At 43.4% G+C, this 19,926-nt stretch overlaps 1 protein-coding gene and 1 long non-coding RNA gene across 2 annotated transcripts in view; both read left to right on the top strand.

Annotated features, from left to right (window-relative positions):
• The first annotated feature begins 5,404 nt into the window (after positions 1 to 5,404).
• Positions 5,405 to 10,322, top strand: LOC112217250. The gene is made up of 6 exons (XR_002948450.1): positions 5,405 to 5,606; positions 6,670 to 6,785; positions 7,002 to 7,063; positions 8,696 to 8,801; positions 9,090 to 9,203; positions 9,345 to 10,322. It is a non-coding gene; the product is annotated as an uncharacterized LOC112217250 (long non-coding RNA).
• Positions 10,323 to 11,186: 864 nt separating this feature from the next.
• Positions 11,187 to 19,926, top strand: part of LOC112216827 (ras association domain-containing protein 3) — a 60,571-nt gene continuing 51,831 nt past the window's right edge. The window contains exon 1 of the mRNA XM_024376926.2: positions 11,187 to 11,808. Within this exon, the coding sequence (XP_024232694.1) occupies positions 11,310 to 11,808 (499 nt within the window). The 5' untranslated portion in view covers positions 11,187 to 11,309. The remainder of the gene's footprint in view (positions 11,809 to 19,926) is intronic.

The following is a 19,926-nucleotide window of genomic DNA, read 5'->3' as shown; positions in this document are numbered from 1 at the left end:
TCATCAGCATTTCTCTGACTACGTTCCTCCATTGAGTCAAAAAAAACTTCTGATTCCAGGAGGACCATGAGCTGTTGCTATGGATAAGGTGCCTGATTCATCATTTTCACCTCGAATAGAAGTAGAGGGACTTTTGTTAGAGGTTGCTTGTTGTGAGCGCTGAGCAAACTTTATGCACATGGCCAGATGATTCTGCATCTTTGTTGCATTCACATATGATTTACCACAGTATTTGCAAATGTACACAGCTTTTCCTTCTACATTAGCTGCAGTGAAATGTCTCCACACATCAGATACTGCCCGTGGCATTTTCCTGTAAAGATGAGATTTTTTTTGTTGTAAAAAAACAACAAATACAATTCCATGTACAGATAAATAGTTAAGCAGTTAGAATACACAACTCCTTTGTAAGATAAATGTTTTTCAATTAAACATGTATGGAAACAGGTGAATTAACTATCCTGTTAGCAGGCTCAAGCAAGCTAAAACCCACATGGTAACAAAAACTAACTAGCAGAAATTGTTAACAAGTTAGAAATTATTTATACACACTTTGCTGTAGGCTACTATTTTACTAGTTAACGAAAAATAATGTATGTGCTATAAAATATATTCACCCCACCCAGTATTGTAATCAAAACTTACCAGGAAGCATGTAGTCCTTGACTCAGACAGTGTAGTATTGTGGGCTCAATAGCATCTCATTAGTGTGCAAGATCTTGAGAATGCACTGCACATGTGATGGAAGAATGCACTGTGCATGCAGAGGGTTGCAATTCCATTGAATTGGGGATATTTTAACCAAAATATGCCACAATACCTATACTTGCCTTATGTGTATCCCACAAAAAAAGGTTCACTGTTATAAGCTAACTTTTTTGATGATTTAAGCTAAATTCCCTAAATTCCAGGGTTTAACATCCCATGGAAAATTTCCCGGAAAGTTTCTGACCCTTTGCAACCCTAGCACCTAGTATATGTAGTCTCATTGAAATAGAGTAGGCTGCCTACATGGGCGAAGAATCAAGTGGCAGTTAACCTGAATATGAAATAACTTCAATATGATTAGACTGTAGTTTACTACAGTGTCTGTAAATAAATATTGTTAATGGAAAGAATTGGAGGGAGCTCAACCAACGTGAGTCGAAGTGCAATCCAAAAATATAGTCATCATTGAAAACGAAAAAGGCACAACTCGCACATAGGTTAGGCTACTATGGTGAGCTAGCGTTGCGTCTTTTCATTTTCAATAAATATTGATTACCCATTCATTTGTCTCTGCCTGCAAGTCATCCTCCCAAAAGGTAGGCTATATCCTATAGGCCTATGCCAGTGTCGCTGTCATCATTCTCGCTGCTTCCAGTTCAGTAGCCTAACCTGCGAGATCAGGTGCGAGTGTGATCTCAAAATAGAGTAGGCTATAGCCTATGCATGGGTGGAGAAGCACTGTCAGTTATCTTTCCAAGGAAATGTACTTCCATAATAGGCCTATGATTAGGCTATAGTTTACTACAACAGAATGAGTCACAACAAAACATGTTATAACCGTGTATGTGTGTGGTAGGCTAACTGACGGTACTTGTCACAGGGGAAGACTCCAGATGATGAGGCATATTTCCAGGAGAACATACTATTGCTTGCCTCTTGACATCGTTTCCTGTGTTTTGATTGATTGTGTGTTGTTGAGTTGGGGCTAGAAGATAAATAGTTGTGTGGTTGAATAACATGGGTGCCTGCAAAAACTAACGCAGGGGATTTCCTTAGGGAATAGAATATAATATTATCGTTGCCCATTTTGAAGGTGGCTAACTGAATTGCTCTATCCAGTCTCAGAGAGACTTTTATCAGTCATAGACTGTACCTGCAATATAGTCACAACCTTTACCCACGGGTGATGTGGAGGTAAACCCAGGCCCTGCATGTCCCTAGGCACCCTCATTTGTTGACTTGTGTGATCGAAAAAGCCTTGGTTTCATGCATGTCAACATCAGAAGCCTCCTCCCTAAGTTTGTTTTACTCACTGCTTTAGCACACTCTGCTAACCCTGATGTCCTTGCCGTGTCTGAATCCTGGCTCAGGAAGGCCACCAAAAATTCGGAGATTTCCATACCCAACTATAACATTTTCCGTCAAGATAGAACTGCCAAAGGGGGAGGAGTTGCAGTTTACTGCAGAGATAGCCTGCAAAGTAATGTCATACTTTCCAGGTCCATACCCAAACAGTTCAAACTACTAATTTTGAAAATTACTCTCTCCAGAAATAAGTCTCTCACTGTTGCCGCCTGCTACCGACCCCCCTCAGCTCCCAGCTGTGCCCTGGACACCATTTGTGAATTGATCGCCCCCCATCTAGCTTCAGAGTTTGTTCTGTTAGGTGACCTAAACTGTGATATGCTTAACACCCCGGCAGTCCTACAATCTAAGCTAGATGCCCTCAATCTCACACAAATCATCAAGGAACCCACCAGGTACAACCCTAAATCTGTAAACAAGGGCACCCTCATAGATGTCATCCTGACCAACTGGCCCTCCAAATACACCTCCGCTGTCTTCAACCAGGATCTCAGCGATCACTGCCTCATTGCCTGTATCCGCTACGGAGCCGCAGTCAAACGACCACCCCTCATCACTGTCAAACGCTCCCTAAAACACTTCTGTGAGCAGGCCTTTCTAATCGACCTGGCCCGGGTATCCTGGAAGGACATTGACCTCATCCCGTCAGTTGAGGATGCCTGGTCATTCTTTAAAAGTAACTTCCTCACCATTTTAGATACGCATGCTCCGTTCAAAAAATAAAGAACTAAGAACAGACATAGCCCTTGGTTCACTCCAGACCTGACTGCCCTCGACCAGACCAAAAATCTCCTGTGGCGGACTGTAATAGCATCGAATAGTCCCCGCGATATGCAACTGTTCAGGGAAGTCAGGAACCAATACACGCAGTCAGTCAGGAAAGCTAAGGCCAGCTTCTTCAGGCAGAAGTTTGCATCCTGTAGCTCCAACTCAAAAAGTTCTGGGACACTGTGAAGTCCATGGAGAACAAGAGCACCTCCTCCCAGCTGCCCACTGCACTGAGGCTAGGTAACACGGTCACCACCGATAAATCCATGATTATCGAAAACTTCAACAAGCATTTCTCAACAGCTGGCCATGCCTTCCGCCTGGCTACTCCAACCTCGGCCAACAGCTCCGCCCCCCCCCCCGCAGCTACTCGCCCAAGCCTCTCCAGGTTCTCCTTTACCCAAATCCAGATAGCAGATGTTCTTAAAGAGCTGCAAAACCTGGACCCGTACAAATCAGCTGGGCTTGACAATCTGGACCCTCTATTTCTGAAACTATCCGCCGCCATTGTCGCAACCCCTATTACCAGCCTGTTCAACCTCTCTTTCATATCGTCTGAGATCCCCAAGAACTGGAAAGCTGCCGCAGTCATCCCCCTCTTCAAAGGGGGAGACATCCTGGACCCAAACTGTTACAGACCTATATCCATCCTGCCCTGCCTATCTAAGGTCTTCGAAAGCCAAGTCAACAAACAGGTCACTGACCATCTCGAATCCCACCGTACCTTCTCCGCTGTGCAATCTGGTTTCCGAGCCGGTCACGGGTGCACCTCAGCCACGCTCAAGGTACTAAACGATATTATAACCGCCATCGATAAAAGACAGTACTGTGCCGCCGTCTTCATCGACCTTGCCAAGGCTTTCGACTCTGTTAATCACCATATTCTTATCGGCAGACTCAGTAGCCTCGGTTTTTCGGATGACTGCCTTGCCTGGTTCACCAATTACTTTGCAGACAGAGTTCAGTGTGTCAAATCGGAGGGCATGCTGTCCGGTCCTCTGGCAGTCTCTATGGGGGTGCCACAGGGTTCAATCCTCGGGCCGACTCTTTACTCTGTATATATCAATGATGTTGCTCTTGCTGCGGGCGATATCCACCTCTATGCAGACGACACCATTCCTTCGGCCCGTCCTTGGACACTGTGCTATCTAACCTCTAAACGAGCTTCAATGCCATACAACACTCCTTCCGTGGCCTCCAACTGCTCTTAAACGCTAGTAAAACCAAATGCATGCTTTTCAACCGTTCGCTGCCTGCACCCGCACGCCTGACCAGCATCACCACCCTGGATGGTTCCGACCTTGAATATGTGGACATCTATAAGTACCTAGGTGTCTGGCTAGACTGTATACTCTCCTTCCAGACTCATATCAAACATCTCCAATCGAAAATCAAATCAAGAGTCGGCTTTCTATTCCGCAACAAAGCCTCCTTCACTCACGCCGCCAAACTTACCCTAGTAAAACTGACTATCCTACCGATCCTCGACTTTGGCGATGTCATCTACAAAATTGCTTCCAACACTCTACTCAGCAAACTGGATGCAGTTTATCACAGTGCCATCCGTTTTGTCACTAAAGCACCTTATACCACCCACCACTGCGACTTGTATGCTCTAGTCGGCTGGCCCTCGCTACATATTCGTCGCCAGACCCACTGGCTCCAGGTCATCTACAAGTCCATGCTAGGTAAAGCTCCGCCTTATCTCAGTTCACTGGTCACGATGGTAACACCCATCCGTAGCACGCGCTCCAGCAGGTGTATCTCACTGATCATCCCTAAAGCCAACACCTCATTTGGCCGCCTTTCGTTCCAGTTCTCTGCTGCCTGTGACTGGAACGAATTGCAAAAATCACTGAAGTTGGAGACTTTTATCTCCCTCACCAACTTCAAACATCTGCTATCTGAGCAGCTAACCGATCGCTGCAGCTGTACATAGTCTATCGGTAAATAGCCCACCCATTTTTACCTACCTCATCCCCATACTGTTTTTATTTATTTACTTTTCTGCTCTTTTGCACACCAATATCTCTACCTGTACATGACCATCTGATCATTTATCACTCCAGTGTTAATCTGCAAAATTGTAATTATTCACCTACCTCCTCATGCCTTTTGCACACAATGTATATAGACTCCCCTTTTTTTCTACTGTGTTATTGACTTGTTAATTGTTTACTCCATGTGTAACTCTGTGTTGTCTGTTCACACTGCTATGCTTTATCTTGGCCAGGTCGCAGTTGCAAATGAGAACTTGTTCTCAACTAGCCTACCTGGTTAAATAAAGGTGAAATAAAAAATAAATAAAAAACTACACCAAGCAGGTTGCTATGGCCTGTACAGAAAGGGAACAGACTGGCGAGCAGGTATATTATGTATTATATTTGGAAGGGGATACATATGATAGACATCCCATCAGATTGTACAATTGTGTCCTAATATCTGAATAACTATCAATTTAGAAGAATAGATTAAATAGAAGTATCATTGCTTTGTTTTTCTAAATAAGCTGACTAACTGTTATCACTGGGTTGATGTGTCACTATTTGGAGTTTCTCACAGGTCGTTAAAAAAACTCTGTCATTCCAACAGACCAATTTGGTTTCAATATCGACCACATTAAAACACTGCTTTGATGTTTACGGAAGACACTGGGAGTCAGTCCGACATACAGCAGGCAGAATGAGAGTTTTAAGAATCAGAAGAACACTCGCTCATTCACCGCAAATATATAATTTAAAACCTCGCCAACTGGCGCAGTACACGTAAGTTGGCCTAGCTTTTTATTTGATAAATAAGTAAGTGCCTATTTAATAACTTAAACTTTGTTAAAACTTTGTCATCGTGAAAGTTTTACTGTCCAGTTTCCCAGTACGCTCCTGGTAGTGGACATTGATAATATTTCAGAGATATGGTTGTTTTTGTGAGAAATCTTCCTAACGGGAATTTCGCATTAATATGAAAAACGTATACTAAAATATGAAAATACTACATGTAATGTTTCAAAGTCGATATATATCTTGTCTCGATATTGTTTTAAATCCTCCGGATTTGAGAAGAAAGGTGATGTGTTCAACAGTGAGCCTGTCAATTTGCCTTAATTCTCGCACAGCATCCGGCGTAATTGACGCGGTGCTATTTGCCTGATTTTTTTACCTCTTTTTTTTTCTTATGGCCTCCATTGAATTATCCACTCCAATCATTTTTGAGCGGATTATGTTAGAGACATGAGGTTTGGGCCAATGGTTTTCCTAGAGGAGTATATACACAATTAACAATTCATTTTAGCCGTTGATCAAAATATGCGTTTTTGATTAGACACCCTACAATTTATGACATTCGGGACAAAACATTTTGTATCTAAATAATAATTATTTTAATTTTGTTGCATATCCCAAGTGCTTTGCTCAATGGCACCTTGGCGATTCAAACTAGCAACCTTTCAGTTACTGGCCCAAAGCCCTAACCGCTATGCTACCTGCCACCTTTGATGTAATTTGTCAAACTGAGAAAACACAGTCACAGGACAAAAGGGCATGTTGTCTTCTCATTTTTTGGCATCAAAATTATGCCCTTTACCACTACATGAGTGTTGCTGCTCTCTAGAAGCGGGTTAATGTTTTTGCAATGAAAATGCTCATTTTCCATTCCCAATGAACTGTTAGGGCTGACTGTGCATTGCACTCTTCCAGGAAAGTATATGTTCATAAACTGTTTTTAAATTGCATAGGAGAACTTACACATCAATATTGTCACATTTGTGTAATGGAGGACGCTGCAGCTATACACTCACTTCCTGCTGTGGTTTGTTTGTTTATTTTTGTTTAGGGAGATGGCAAACAGCAATGCCAAGCTGTGTGTGTCTGTTTTGGGTTCATTGGGGAGATGAGCTGGAGGAAGAGGGAGCTTCAATCCTGGGGACCTGGAGACTGACGGGGAGGAAGGTATAAGGCCGACTCAGCCGCCATACCTGGGTTGTATTCATTAGGCACCAAATGGAAGAAAAGGGACTGAAAATGGGAGGGACTACCTGAACTTATCTAATAAGGATCACTCGTTTTTATTTTACGTCTTTATTTTACGAATATGACCCTGAACTCCTCTTTGGGTTTAAAAAAAATGTTTTTACCCCTAACCCCTCTTCTATCTCTGCCTTTCAGATGCTATATAGAGACTGGTGGTGCTGATGCTGAGAAGAGTGGGAGACAAACTCAATGAGGAGGTGAAGTATGGCAGGAAATATCCGTTTCTGTAGGTAGAGCCAGTGTGATTGTGTAGTTCTGTCTCTGCCTACTTGGTGTCACTCTACACACAGATAATAGTAATCTATCTGCAAGACTGGAGTTGTGTTTAAAACTATTTTATTTTACCAGTCAAGTCAGTTAAGAACAAATTCTTATTTTCAATGACGGCCTCGGAACAGTGGGTTAATTGCCTTGTTCAGGGGCAGAATGACAGATTGGAGATTCGATCTTCCAACCTTTCAGTTACTAGTCCAACGCTCTTACCACTAGGCTATACTAACCGCACCAACTGTGCTATTGGTGGCGTCAATTGAGAAAATAGTATGCTTATTGGTCATAGTATGGATATAGTTCCCGGATGTTGTACTAAATTTGCCAAAATATGAAGTATACACATCGAGGACACTGTTTATGTACTTTAAGGCCCATAATGCAATTGTTCCGGAAATGAGCGTGGCTCAGTGTTTTCAGATTTGAAGAACATGGCGCAAAATATGCAGCCGCAGTACACATAATTATGACACATTTTAAGAAAATGTTGAGCAATGTAATACAGTAATTACTTTTCAAATAAGTTACCTTACACGTTATGTTGGCTGACAATTTGTTAGCTACGCTGTCCTTACGAACCATATCATTACAGCATGTACCGGTATGCTAGTTGGCTACTTATACATCAAACTTGCCAGTATATTAACTATAGGCTATCTAACTACCCGTGTCATAGGTGTATTGACTTGATTATTCCCGTCATTCTTTGTTCAGCTAAATGTTATAGTCGTTTTGCGTTCTCAATGGATATTCGGGTGCTTTTGTAAATTCGCTCTGGCTATCTACTCCGATTTCGCCTGAGTAATGTTATACCTCAGAGCAGAGTGCAGAATAATGAATTTACGAACGCAAAACACCAGTTGAATATGGCCGTTGTCAGTAAACCTCGGCAAAAAAAGCGTTATTAAATTGTTGCCAGCAGCACATTTAGTCACCAACGCTCTGGATAACTTGACAACTGCCTAACCAGCTGTGCTAGGGTGAGTAAAATGGTCAGTGGTCTCATTTGTTTCTGGAAGTAGCTAGCCAACGTTAGCTTGGGTGCTTGACTGCCGTTGTAAGGTCAGAACGCTCAAATCAACCCTACTCCTTGGCCCTAGCGTCCAGTGTGCACTCCGAGAGCGAAACGCTCTGAATTTACGAGCCTACGCTGGCGCTCCAGATTGAATTTAAGAACCCATCCGAAATGGTAAAATGTCTAACTAGTCATTTGTTATGCTAACAAGCTAGCAAGAGGTTGCATAGCAACAGCATCAACTTCCCGTAAACAGGCGAATAGCTAATGTGCTCAACTGAAAGGATACTGTTAATTTACAGTATACTAAAACGAACTATAGTATATACTCATATGTATGTAGTATACAGTATGTTAGTATGTGTATTCGAAAACAGCTTGGGTTTTAGTGATGGCATGTTTATAGTGGTTGTTGCCCTGTCCTCCCCTCACAAAGAGAAACATGGAAGAGATGGTGGTGAATCCATTTTTCATCACACAGTCATTCACCCAGAAAGTACTTGTTGGGATGGGGTGTAAACTTTACTGTCCTTTATCCTGTCAGGTCCAGAAGGACGCCTCACTGTCCTCAGCTGTTTGTCTTCTATGAGAGGACCATCTCTACCAGCACTCATGCTTCACCCAAAGCCCAAATCGCCATGACTTGATAGGTAATCATGACAGTTACATCAATGTTTTCAGCCCATTTTTAAACACCAATGGGCAGTTTCCCAGACATATATTTAAACCTAGTCCTGGACTAAAAAGCATGCTCAAGAATCCCAATTGAAAGTGTTTTTTACTCCAGGAATACGCTTAATCTGAGTCTTGGAAACTCCCTGTAAGTGCTTTACATTGTATGCGGCTAAATCACCGATTGGAGTACCACAAGCATGTATACCCATTGGCGCAAAGCAGCCATTTTGTGTCAAAAGTCTCAGCCCTCTCTGCTCCACCAGGTGACCAGTCGCCTGTAAGCAGTGGACAGCCTCCCTATGAGCCGGGTGCTGGGCTTCGGAGCCAAATACCTGCAGGATCACTTCTCTTCCTGGGCCAGACAGCAGGGTGGATATGTACGTACAAACAGATGTATATTGCCTATAGTACTGGAGTTCCACCTTGATCCTATCAATGATCTACAGCTGACAAAAATATCAATGCTATTTTGTGAGATGTCGAGCAACGATCAATAGTTTTAATTTCTCTCTCAACAGGAGGAAGCTTTTGTGAATGATGATGAGGAGGAGGAAGTCGACTGTGCCAGAGGGATTTCCCCCCATTCTATACCCCCATTGTCTTATTCCCGATTATCCACTCTTTTCCCAAATATGCACTTGTGCATTTTCTGTCATGGATCAGAATTTGATTGGTGTAATTATTGGCTAAAGGGAGTTTCCACCATTGTTAAATCTATGACGGGAAAGGATGGATAATTGGGATCTAGCTCTCTAACCCTAGCCCTAACCCCTAGAGAAGTTTCAACTCAGGGTAATGCATTGCTATTATTGCATGCCCAATTAAACATAGCTTTTTCACAAAGAAACATGTACATAGAAATATAGATGACTGTCTTCCAGAGCCATAGGATATGAGGGAAACTGTTCATCTCAAGCCCCATTCCATCTTATGAATTATAAATGTATATGATATAAGAATGTATATGAAAGTACAGTATTCAGGTGTTTTTGTTAAAATATTTTAATTGGGACTATAGGAATGTAAAAAAAAATAGACAAATCTGTTGAATGAAACATTTACTTGTATTTTACATTCTATTTAGTTATTTACTTTTTTTATTGTAAGAATAATGATGATGAGACTGCGTACCATTGATCAGTTTCACCTGTCCTTGTGCTTGTCTCCTCCCCCCTCCAGGTGTCGCCCATCTTCCCTATTATCACCTGTGTATTTATACCTGTGTTCTCTGTCTTGTTTGTTGCCAGTTTGTCTTGTTTGTTCAAGCGGTTTTCCTGTCAACGCCTATTGTTTCCAAGCCTTGCTTTACTAGTCCTCCTGGTTTTGACCGATGCCTGACCCTGCACCTTTGCTCCACCTCTGGATTACTGAACCCTGCCTGACCCTGAGTCTGCCTGCTGTCCTGTACCGTCGCCTAACCCTTGATTTTTGACCCCTTCCTGCCTTGACCTGTCTTTGCATGCCCCTGTTTGCTACAATAAACAGGGTTACTTTGACAGTCTGCATCTGGGTCTTACCTTGATTCTTGAAAAGGCTATACTGTCAGATCCAAATACTGTATACATAAAGCAACATTACCAAAGATGTCAACATTGCAGACCTCCAGGACATGTCCTCAGTTGATCCAGAAATGGAAACACTATATGGTTAAATCATGACTGGACCAAAGACTTGGGCAGCTACTGTAGCCTACGTATACTGTATGGAAGTGCTTCTATTCTGAGTGGTATATGGTCAAACAGTAATTCCGTGTGCTGAGTCTATGCATTGGAATATCTACCTTGTTTAATAAGAACAATTAAACAAATTCCATGTTATGATTATAGTGTTCAATGTTAACACTGATTTAGACAGCTTTGTGACTGTTTGATTTGTTATTAATTTTTTGAATACAAATAGATCTACTGGGCTCCTGAGTGGCGCAGAGGTTTAAGGCACTGCATCTCAGTGCTAGAGGAGTCACTACAGACCCTGGTTTCAAATCCAGGCTGTTTCACAACTGGCTGTGATTGGGAGTCCGCACAATTGGCCCAGCGTCATCCGGGTTTGGCAGGTGTAGGCCGTCATTGTAAATAAGAATTTGTCCTTAACTGACTTGCCTAGTTAAATTTAAAAAATACTGAAAAGACTCCTAACATTGTGTGAAATTATTTATGACCAACATGGTAATTATACTGAAATGCAATCTCAAGATCATCATGCACAGCATACCTGTACAGGTATGTCACTCACGGAGGGAGGGGGGATTTCTTGGGGTCTGTACTGAAATTAACCCAACCCCATGTCCTGTACCTGCTAAACCTGCTTACAAGACAACAGGAAGACACACAAACAGGCCAGAGAGGAGGCAGTGCCATCTATTCACATAATGTGGATTTCAACATGTAGGTAAACACCTTGTTCTGTATCTCACCTGTCAAACGCGCAATACTCCGCATTGCTGTCGCTTGTGTGCTCGAGAGAGTGCGTGGTAATGTAACACGATGCACCAAAGTAGGAAGTACTCACCGATGGCTCTGGATTTCGTTAATAAATCAGCACTGACACAGAGGACGAAGACCGTGGACTATAGTCGAGGGGAATTGTTCAACCCGCCCAGGGTGCACCATTCGAAAGTCAATGGAGTCAGAGCCGTCCGGAGGCATATCTCTCCTCCAAGTCGCAGTCTGGAGGGCATCGAGGCAGTCTGGAGCGAGAGAAGAGCAGGCTCGTTACCAAACCTTGTAGAGAGAAGACCGGAGCCGGAGAGCAAACCAGGCCCGGTGAAGGTGATGAACCCCGCCGAGAACGGCTGCCCTGGCCGCGGCAGTAGGAAAAGGGGGTTCAAGCCCCCGGATGTGAGGACCATATTCTGCCCCAGTGAGAGAAACCCCCGGGCGAGGGAGGAGAGGGGGGAGGGACACACTTTCTACCTAGGTCTTTCAGGCGCATGGTGCGATGTGTGCTGCGAGTACATCCTCCGCTTCTCCCTGATGTGTTCAGGTGAGTTCTACTACTGTGTGATGTTTCAGGTGAGATAGTTAGACCGTCTCAACTCCAATATCATCTACTACAGCAGACAACATACTGGTTAATAGATAGCCTCATGACATACAGCTTATCAATATAATGACTTAACTGGAGAAACTGCCTTATGAATCTAGACTTTCTCACAGGCTCTATACAATCGGTATATAAACACATACAGTGCTTTCAGAAAGTATGCATACCTCTTGGTTTATTCCCCAAAAAATTGTGTTAAGCCAGAATTCTAAATGTGTTTTTTTTTATCACCCATCTACCCACAATACCCCATAATGACAAAGTAGAAACTTGTTTAGACATTTTTGCAAATGTATTCAAAATGAAATACAGAAATATCTCAAATACATAACTATTCACCCCCCTGAGTCAATACTTTGTAAAAGCACCTTTGGCAGCGATTAAAGCTGTGAGTGTTTTCTGGTTTCAGTCTTAAGAGCTTTCCACACATGGATTGTGCAACATTTGCCCATTATTCTTAAAGAAAAATATTTAAGCTTTGTCAAATTGATTGTTGATCATTGCTAGACAACCATGGGAAAAGTCAAAGGGTGGGAATAGTTTATGTAGGCTGTACATGTTCAGAAAGGCATGGCTACATACAGACTACTCCTAAACAGGGCCAGGCTCTACACACACACACACTCACACTCACACTCACCATGCTGATAAACTGGTTTGACGGGAAAACGCAACCATTCCTGTACGTTCATACAGATGCTTTCCTCTCGGCTCAGCTCTCTCTGCATTCTTCCACTGATAGTCACTCACTCACTCCCTCAAGCTAACGTCATAGGAACCTGTTTACTGTCGATTGATACAATATATTCTTGTTGTTACTCCTATCATTGCTGCAATACTCCCCACTGGGTAACAACTGGTTGGATCAACGTTGTTTCCACGTCATTTCAACCACTAAAATCAATGTGATGACGTTGAATCAATGTTGGAAACAGATTGGATTTGCAAGAAGTCACCAACTTACGGGCATTTCTTTTAACCTAAATCCGAGGACATGGTGACATTTTGTTGTTGATTTCACGCTGAATTCACATTAGTTGACAACTCAACCAAATGGAAAGCAAAACTAGACCTTGAACTGACGTCTGTGCCCAGTGGACCATCGCACGGGTAAAAGCATTGCTTGCAGGTTGATGGTTTTAAAGCACCTCTCCACATTGTCATGTCATTCTGCAGTGGTCTGATGCAGTTGCTTACAGGCCTCTGCTGTTGGCCTATGTTACATTAAGTTGTGGACTTGTGCAATATGATGGTCAAATGTCCAGTTGTGTCTTAACTGGACACCGAGTGGGTAAATGCATATGCTGTCAAATATTTCCTCCTCTACACATCTGTCATAGAATGGGTAATAACCCAATAGTGATTAGAACCTTACCTTGGCCAGTAGATCCCTAACCTGGCCATTGGAACCCTAACCTGGCCATTAGAACCCTAACCAGGTCAACACAATCCTAACCTGGTCAATGCAACCATTTTCAAGTGTTAATGTCACATGCACAAGTACAGTGAAATGCCTTTCTTGCGAGCTCTAATCAATAACACTGTAATACTAAAAAATAACCAGGTTGAACAAGAACAAGGCAGCATACAGGGTCAGTTCCAGTACCATATTTACAATGTGCAGGGATACTGGATCGACAGAGGTAGATATGTATGGGGGTAAGGTGATTAGGCATCAGAATATACGATAAACAGAGTAGCAGCAATGTATATGACGATTGTATCTGAGTGAGTGTGTGTAGAGTCAGTAGAAATGTATGTGCTTATTATGTGTGTGTGTGTGTGAGCAAATTATGGAGTGAGTGTTTGTGTGTGCGTGTTGGAGTATCAGTGTGCGTAGTGTGTAGAGCTCTGTGAGTAACCGTTCTGATAGCTGTTCAATAGTATAGAGATCCTATTAAATTCTTATTCCTAATTGTATTCTTATTCCTAATTCTATAGGCAATAGAACCCTAACCTGGTCTTTAGAACCCTTACTTGGCCATTAGAACTCTAACCCTCACAGGTTCTGCGTTGCTGTCCCCTGCCCTATGTAGCAGCTCTAGAAGTCTTTTATCCTAGGCTAACTAGCTGAATTCCTTCTGTTAACCCAAATGTGACATCGGGCTGTAAGGACAAAGGTTACTTTCACAGCTGTCTACTGTGTCCACCTCAGCCCCACAGTGAGACTGGACTCAGGTTGCAGCAGGTTATCCGGTGTGGGAGGGAAAAATAACCAGCAGTGTGTTCTGACCACTTAGTGAATCTTTAATGGTGCTGTGAAGTTTTCTGCTTTTGCACTTAGTTGACTCCCTCCCTGTGGGGTTCTGTGTCGGGGGGGAGGAGCTATTCAATTATCACATAAGGTCAAATGCAATTTTATTGGTCATGTTACACATATTTAGCAGATGTTATTGCGGGTGTAGCGAAATGCTTGACTTCCTAGCTCCAACAGTGCAGTAATATCTAACAATACACACAAATCTAAAAGTAAAAGAATGGAATGAAGAAATAAACATTTTAGGATGAGCAATGTCCTATATATACAGGTCATTCGGACAGTATTCAGACCCCCTATCTTTTTCCCACATTTTGTAATGCCTTATTCTAAAATGTATTAAATAGTTTTTCCCTCATCAATATACACACAATAACCCACAATGACATCACAATAACCCATAATGACAAAGATAAAACAGGTTTTAGATTTTTTTGAACATTGATAAAAAATACGGAAATATTACATTTCCGTAAGTATTCAGACCCATTACTCAGTACTTTGTTGAAGCATATTTGGCAGCGATTACAGCCTTGTGTCTTCTTGGGTATGACGCTACAAGCTTCACACCTGTATTTGGGGAGTTTCTCTCATTCTTGTCTGCTGATCCTCTCAAACTCTGTCAGGTTGGATGGGGAGCGTCGCTGCACATATTTTCTGGTCTCTCCAGAGATGTTCGATCTGGTTCAAGTCCGGGCTCTGGCTGGGCCACTCAATGACTTTCAGAGACTTGTCCCGAAGCCACTTCTGCATTGCCTTGGCTGTGTGCATTGGGTCTTTGTCCTGTTGGAAGGTGAACCTTCGCCCCAGTCGGAGGTCCTGAGCACTCTGCAGTAGATCTCTCTGTACTTTGCTCCATAAATATTTCCCTCCATCCTGACTCCCAGTCCCTGCCGCTGAAAAATATCCCCACAGCACGATGAAACATCCCCACGGTAAGGGAAGGGGTCTGAATACTTTCTGAATGCACTGTGTGTGTGTGTGTGTGTGTGTGTGTGTGTGTGTGTGTGTGTGTGTGTGTGTGTGTGTGTGTGTGTGTGTGTGTGTGTGTGTGTGTGTGTATATATATATATGTGTGTGTGTGTGTGTGTGTGTGTGTGTGTGTGTGTGTGTGTGTGTGTGTACAGTACCAGTTTGGACACACCTACTCATTCAAGGGTTTTCTTTATTATGTTCTACATTGTAGAATAATAGTGAAGACATAAAAACTATGAAATAACACATATGGAGTCATGTAGTAACCCATAAAAGTTTTAAACAAATCAAAATATATTTGAGATTCTTCAAAGTAGCCACGCTCTGCGTTGACAGCTTTGTATAATTTTGGCATTCTCTCAACCAGCTTCGTTAGGTAGTCACCTGGAATGCATTTCAATTAACTGGTGTGCCTTGTTAAAAGTTAATTTGTGGATTGTCTTTCCTTCTTAATCCGTTTGAGCCAATCAGTTGTGTTGTGACAAGGTAGGGGTGGTATACAGAAGATAGACCAAGTCCATATTATGGCAAGAACATCTCAAATAAGCAAAGAGAAATGACAGTCCATATTTACTTTAAGATATGAAGAAGGTCAGTCAAAGCGAAAATCTCAAGAACTTGGAAAGTTTCTTCAAGTGCAGTTGCATAAACCATCAAGCACTATGATGAAACTGGCTCTCATGAGGACTGCCACAGGAAAGGAAGACTCAGAGTTACATCTGCTACAGAGGATAAGTTCATTAGAATACCAGCCTCAGACATTGCAGCCCAAATAAATGCTTCACAGAGTTCAAGTAACAGTAACACATCTCAACATCAATTGTTCAGAGGAGACTGCTACAAAGAAATTACTACAAAGAAACCACTACCAAAGGACACCAATAAGAAGAGACTTGCTTGGGCCACGAAACATGAGCAATGGACTTTAACTTGGCGGAAATCTGTCCTTTGCTCTGATTTTGAGATTTTTGGTTCCAACAGCTGTGTCTTTGTGAGACAGTGAACGGATGATCTCCACTTGTGTGGTTCCCACATGAAGCATGGAGGTGTGATGGTGTGGGGTGCTTTGCTGGCGACACTGTATGTGATTTATTTAGAATTCAAGGCACACATAACCAGCATGGCTACAACATCATTCTGCAGCAATACGCCATCCCATCTGGTTTGCGCTTAGTGGGACTATCATTTGTTTTTCTACAGGACAATGACCCAACACACCACCAGGCTGTGGGACAATGGGAGAAACTCCCAAAATACAGGTGTACCAAGCTTGTAGCGTCACACCCAAGAAGACTTGATGCTGTAATAGCTGCCAAAAGTGCTTCAACAAAGTACTGAGTAAAGAGTCTGAATACTTATGTAAATGTGATTTTTTCTTTTTCATTTTTGATAAATTATCCAACATTTCTAAAAACCTGTTTGCTTTGTGATTATTGGGTATTGTGTGTAGATTGAAGGAAACAAACAATTGAATACATCTTAGAATAAGGCTGTAATGTGACAACATGTGGAAAAAGTCAAGGGGTCTGAATACTTTCCGAAGGCACTGTATGTATGTGATGGGATGTATAGACATTATGGACAGTACGCAAATAAAATATGTACTCTATCTGAGGAATACGTAGGATACAATAGTATATGTACAGCAATAGTTGAGTAGAATGGACCTGACTAGAATACAGTGTATATACAAATGAAATGGGTAAAACAGTATGTAAACATTTTTAAAGTGACTCGTGTTCCATGTCTATATACATAGGGCCTATAAGGTGCAGGGTTGAGTAACCAGGTGGTAGCCGGCTAGTGACAGTGACTATGTTCAGGGCAGGGTACTGGTTGGAGGCCGTCTAGTGATGGCTATTTAACAGTCTGATAGCCTTGAGATAGAAGCTGTTTTTCAGTCTCTCGGTCCCAACTTTGATGCATCTTTACTGACCTCGCCTTCTGGATGATAGTGTGGCTCGGGTGTCCTTGACGATCTTCTTGGCCTCCCTGTGACACCGGGTGCTGTAGATGTCCTGGAGAGCAGGCATTGTGCCCCTGCTAATACATTGGGCGCACCGCCCTCTGGAGAGCCCTGCGGTTGTGGACGGTGCAGTTGATACATATGTTGATACAGACTGACAGGATGCACTCAATGGCCCACCTGTAAATGTCTGTGAGGGTCTTAGGAGCCAAGCCAAATTTCTTCAGCCTCCTGAGGTTGAAGAAGCGCTATTGCGCCTTCACCAAACTGTCTGTGTGGGTGGACCATTTCAGGTTGTCAGTGATGTGTACGCCGAGGAACTTGAAGCTTTCCACCTTCTCCACTGTGGCTCCGTAGATGTGGATGGGAGTGTGCTCCCTCTGCTGTCTCCTGAAGTCCATGATCGGCTCCTTCATTTTGTTGACGTTGAGAAAGAGGTTATTTTCCTGGCACCACTCCACCAGGCCCTCACCTCCTCCATGTAGGCGGTCTCCTCATTGTTGGTAATCAGGCATACCACTTTTGTGTCGTCTGCAAACTTGATGATTGAGTTGGAGGCATGTGTGGGCACGCAGTCATGGGTGAACAGGGGGTAAAGGAGGGGGCTGAGAATCAGCAAAGTGGAGGTGTTGTGGGGGGGGGGGCGTCAGGAAGTCCAGGACCCAGTTGCACAGGGCGGGGTTCAGACTCAGGGCCCCGGGCTTGGAGGGCACTATGGTGTTGAAGGCTGAGCTGTAGTTAATGAACAGCATTGTATTATCCATGGTTCTATTGGGGCGGTGTTTATCCCTGTCATTCACACTTAGCTGGCCAGAACCGTTTGGCCCAAATGGTTAGCTCGGCCTGTGGGCCTGTGCCAAATTCTTTTACACGGAGAGGTGAGAAGTTGGTAGAATCAGATTAGACACGGAGGAGAAGGTGGATTAACATGACCATTCAATCACCACAGGGGAATGTTAAAGACCTGTTTTGCTCCTGGGTGAAGAAATAACTTGTTGTAAATCCCCATGAAAAGATCAGCTTTCATTCTCCACCTACGGCTGTGTGTGTGTGTGTGTGTACTTGCGCATGTCTGCCTGCCTGCCTGCCTGCCTGCGCGTATGTTTTCTCTAGCGCCCAGCTGCTGTTTGTGCAGGCGCAGTGACAGTGTGGCTCCAGAAGACACTGTGACAGGTTAATGACCCATCACAATGACCACACACACTTTATGTTTTACTGTCCTTGTGGGGATTTCAGGTAACCACGAGGATAGGAATGCACACTCACATGGGGGTGAATGGGGGGCTACAGTAAGGGGAGGGACTAGCCCAGGCCAGACATGACACAGAAAAGCCAGACGGGGCAGGATAGAGAGAGAGGGGGAGAAAGAGGGTATAGAGAGGGGCCAGAGTGAAAGACAGTCCAGAGCTGGGATTTGCAGGACTGGGGCGACCTTATGTTGGATTTGCGCAGCGCTCTCTGCAAAATGGAGCCCAGTGTGTATGAGTTGGAACCTGGGTGTGTGACTGAATGAGCAATGGGGATGGCTAAAGGATTTGGGAGGACTCTGAGGAGATTATCTGGTTTCTTCTTCCGTGTTCCCAAAGTGATCCGCCGCTCGGGACGCCTGGAACTAAGCCTGCTTTGGAGGAACTCTGGTAAGTGAGTGTGTGTGCGTGTGTGTATGTACATTTGTATATGTGAGTGTGTGTATGTGTATGTGGGCCTGTGTTTAGCCAAACTCAGAGCATGGTGGTAAGGCAGACAGAGGGTTTGGTGTCACTAAGAGGCCATGACCTGAGAGATAATACAAGTGTATGCACTGTACACACTGTTTAGGGCCCTACAGTTCAGGTCCTTCAGTGTTCATGTTCTGTAGAGACCAGCCACAGATGCAGTGTTGTGTCCACAGACAGACCACTCAATGTCATCGCTGACCTGCCATGAAACATGCGAGACTCAGCACAAACACTTGGTGTGGAAGGCAGGCAAACAGACAGACAGACCGACTCTGCAGAGAGACCGAAAGAGAGGGAGAGTGGAAGAGAGATGGAAAGATATGCGCATTCCGTAATTAAGTGTGTGTGCATTTCAATTAGGTGTTTAGCAGCCATGTGTGAAAAGGCTCATAAGTGCTGAGTGAATGGGTTTAGTCCCGTAGCTGGTTCTATGGGAAACGGATTACTGTTTACTGAGGAAAACAACACTACCACAGTGGAATGACAACCCTTCCGTCTCTTCCACTGACAGTCAGCACGGTCTGAGACCACCTGCTGTCCTGGCAGTGTGTTTTAGGGCAGCGTGTTGTAAGTGGGGGCCTGAGTGGAGCCGGTTAGGAATGAGAGACATGGATTTTAGAATTGAAGTCTCCAAATGTAGAATGTGGAATGTAGAATGAAGTTAAGAAGACGCAATGCCGCTTCAAAAAGGAGATGTATTTTCTATTGTCTAAAGACAGAGCAGGAACAAATACAACACACCACCTGTCTGGACAAGCCACACAAATCCACAGTTCTCCAGCCTCAGACCATTCTACTCCTATTACAGTCCAGTACTAAACAGTGTTGTCCTATGACAGGTATTGTGTTGCTGCATCCACAGCCTTGGTGTCATACCAACTGCTTTAGTAAATGGATCACGTCGGCCCATAGCCCAGATAAAGCTATTGTACCAACTGAAACATAAGGCTTCGCTCAGCTTTGATTACAGGATTAGAAAACGATCTCTCTCTCTCTCTCTCAATTCAATTCAATTCAAGGGGCTTTATTGGCATGGGAAATATATGTTTACATTGCCAAAGCAAGTGAAATGGATAAACAAAAGTGAAATAAATAATAAAAAGTGACCAGTAAATGTTACACTCGCACAAGTTCCAAAATAT

This window comes from Oncorhynchus tshawytscha, linkage group LG17, assembly GCF_018296145.1.
Source record: "Oncorhynchus tshawytscha isolate Ot180627B linkage group LG17, Otsh_v2.0, whole genome shotgun sequence".
Classification (NCBI taxonomy): Eukaryota; Metazoa; Chordata; class Actinopteri; order Salmoniformes; family Salmonidae; genus Oncorhynchus; species Oncorhynchus tshawytscha.
The sequence above is the reverse complement of the archived record's forward strand: the minus strand, read 5'-3'. Positions and strand labels throughout refer to the sequence as shown.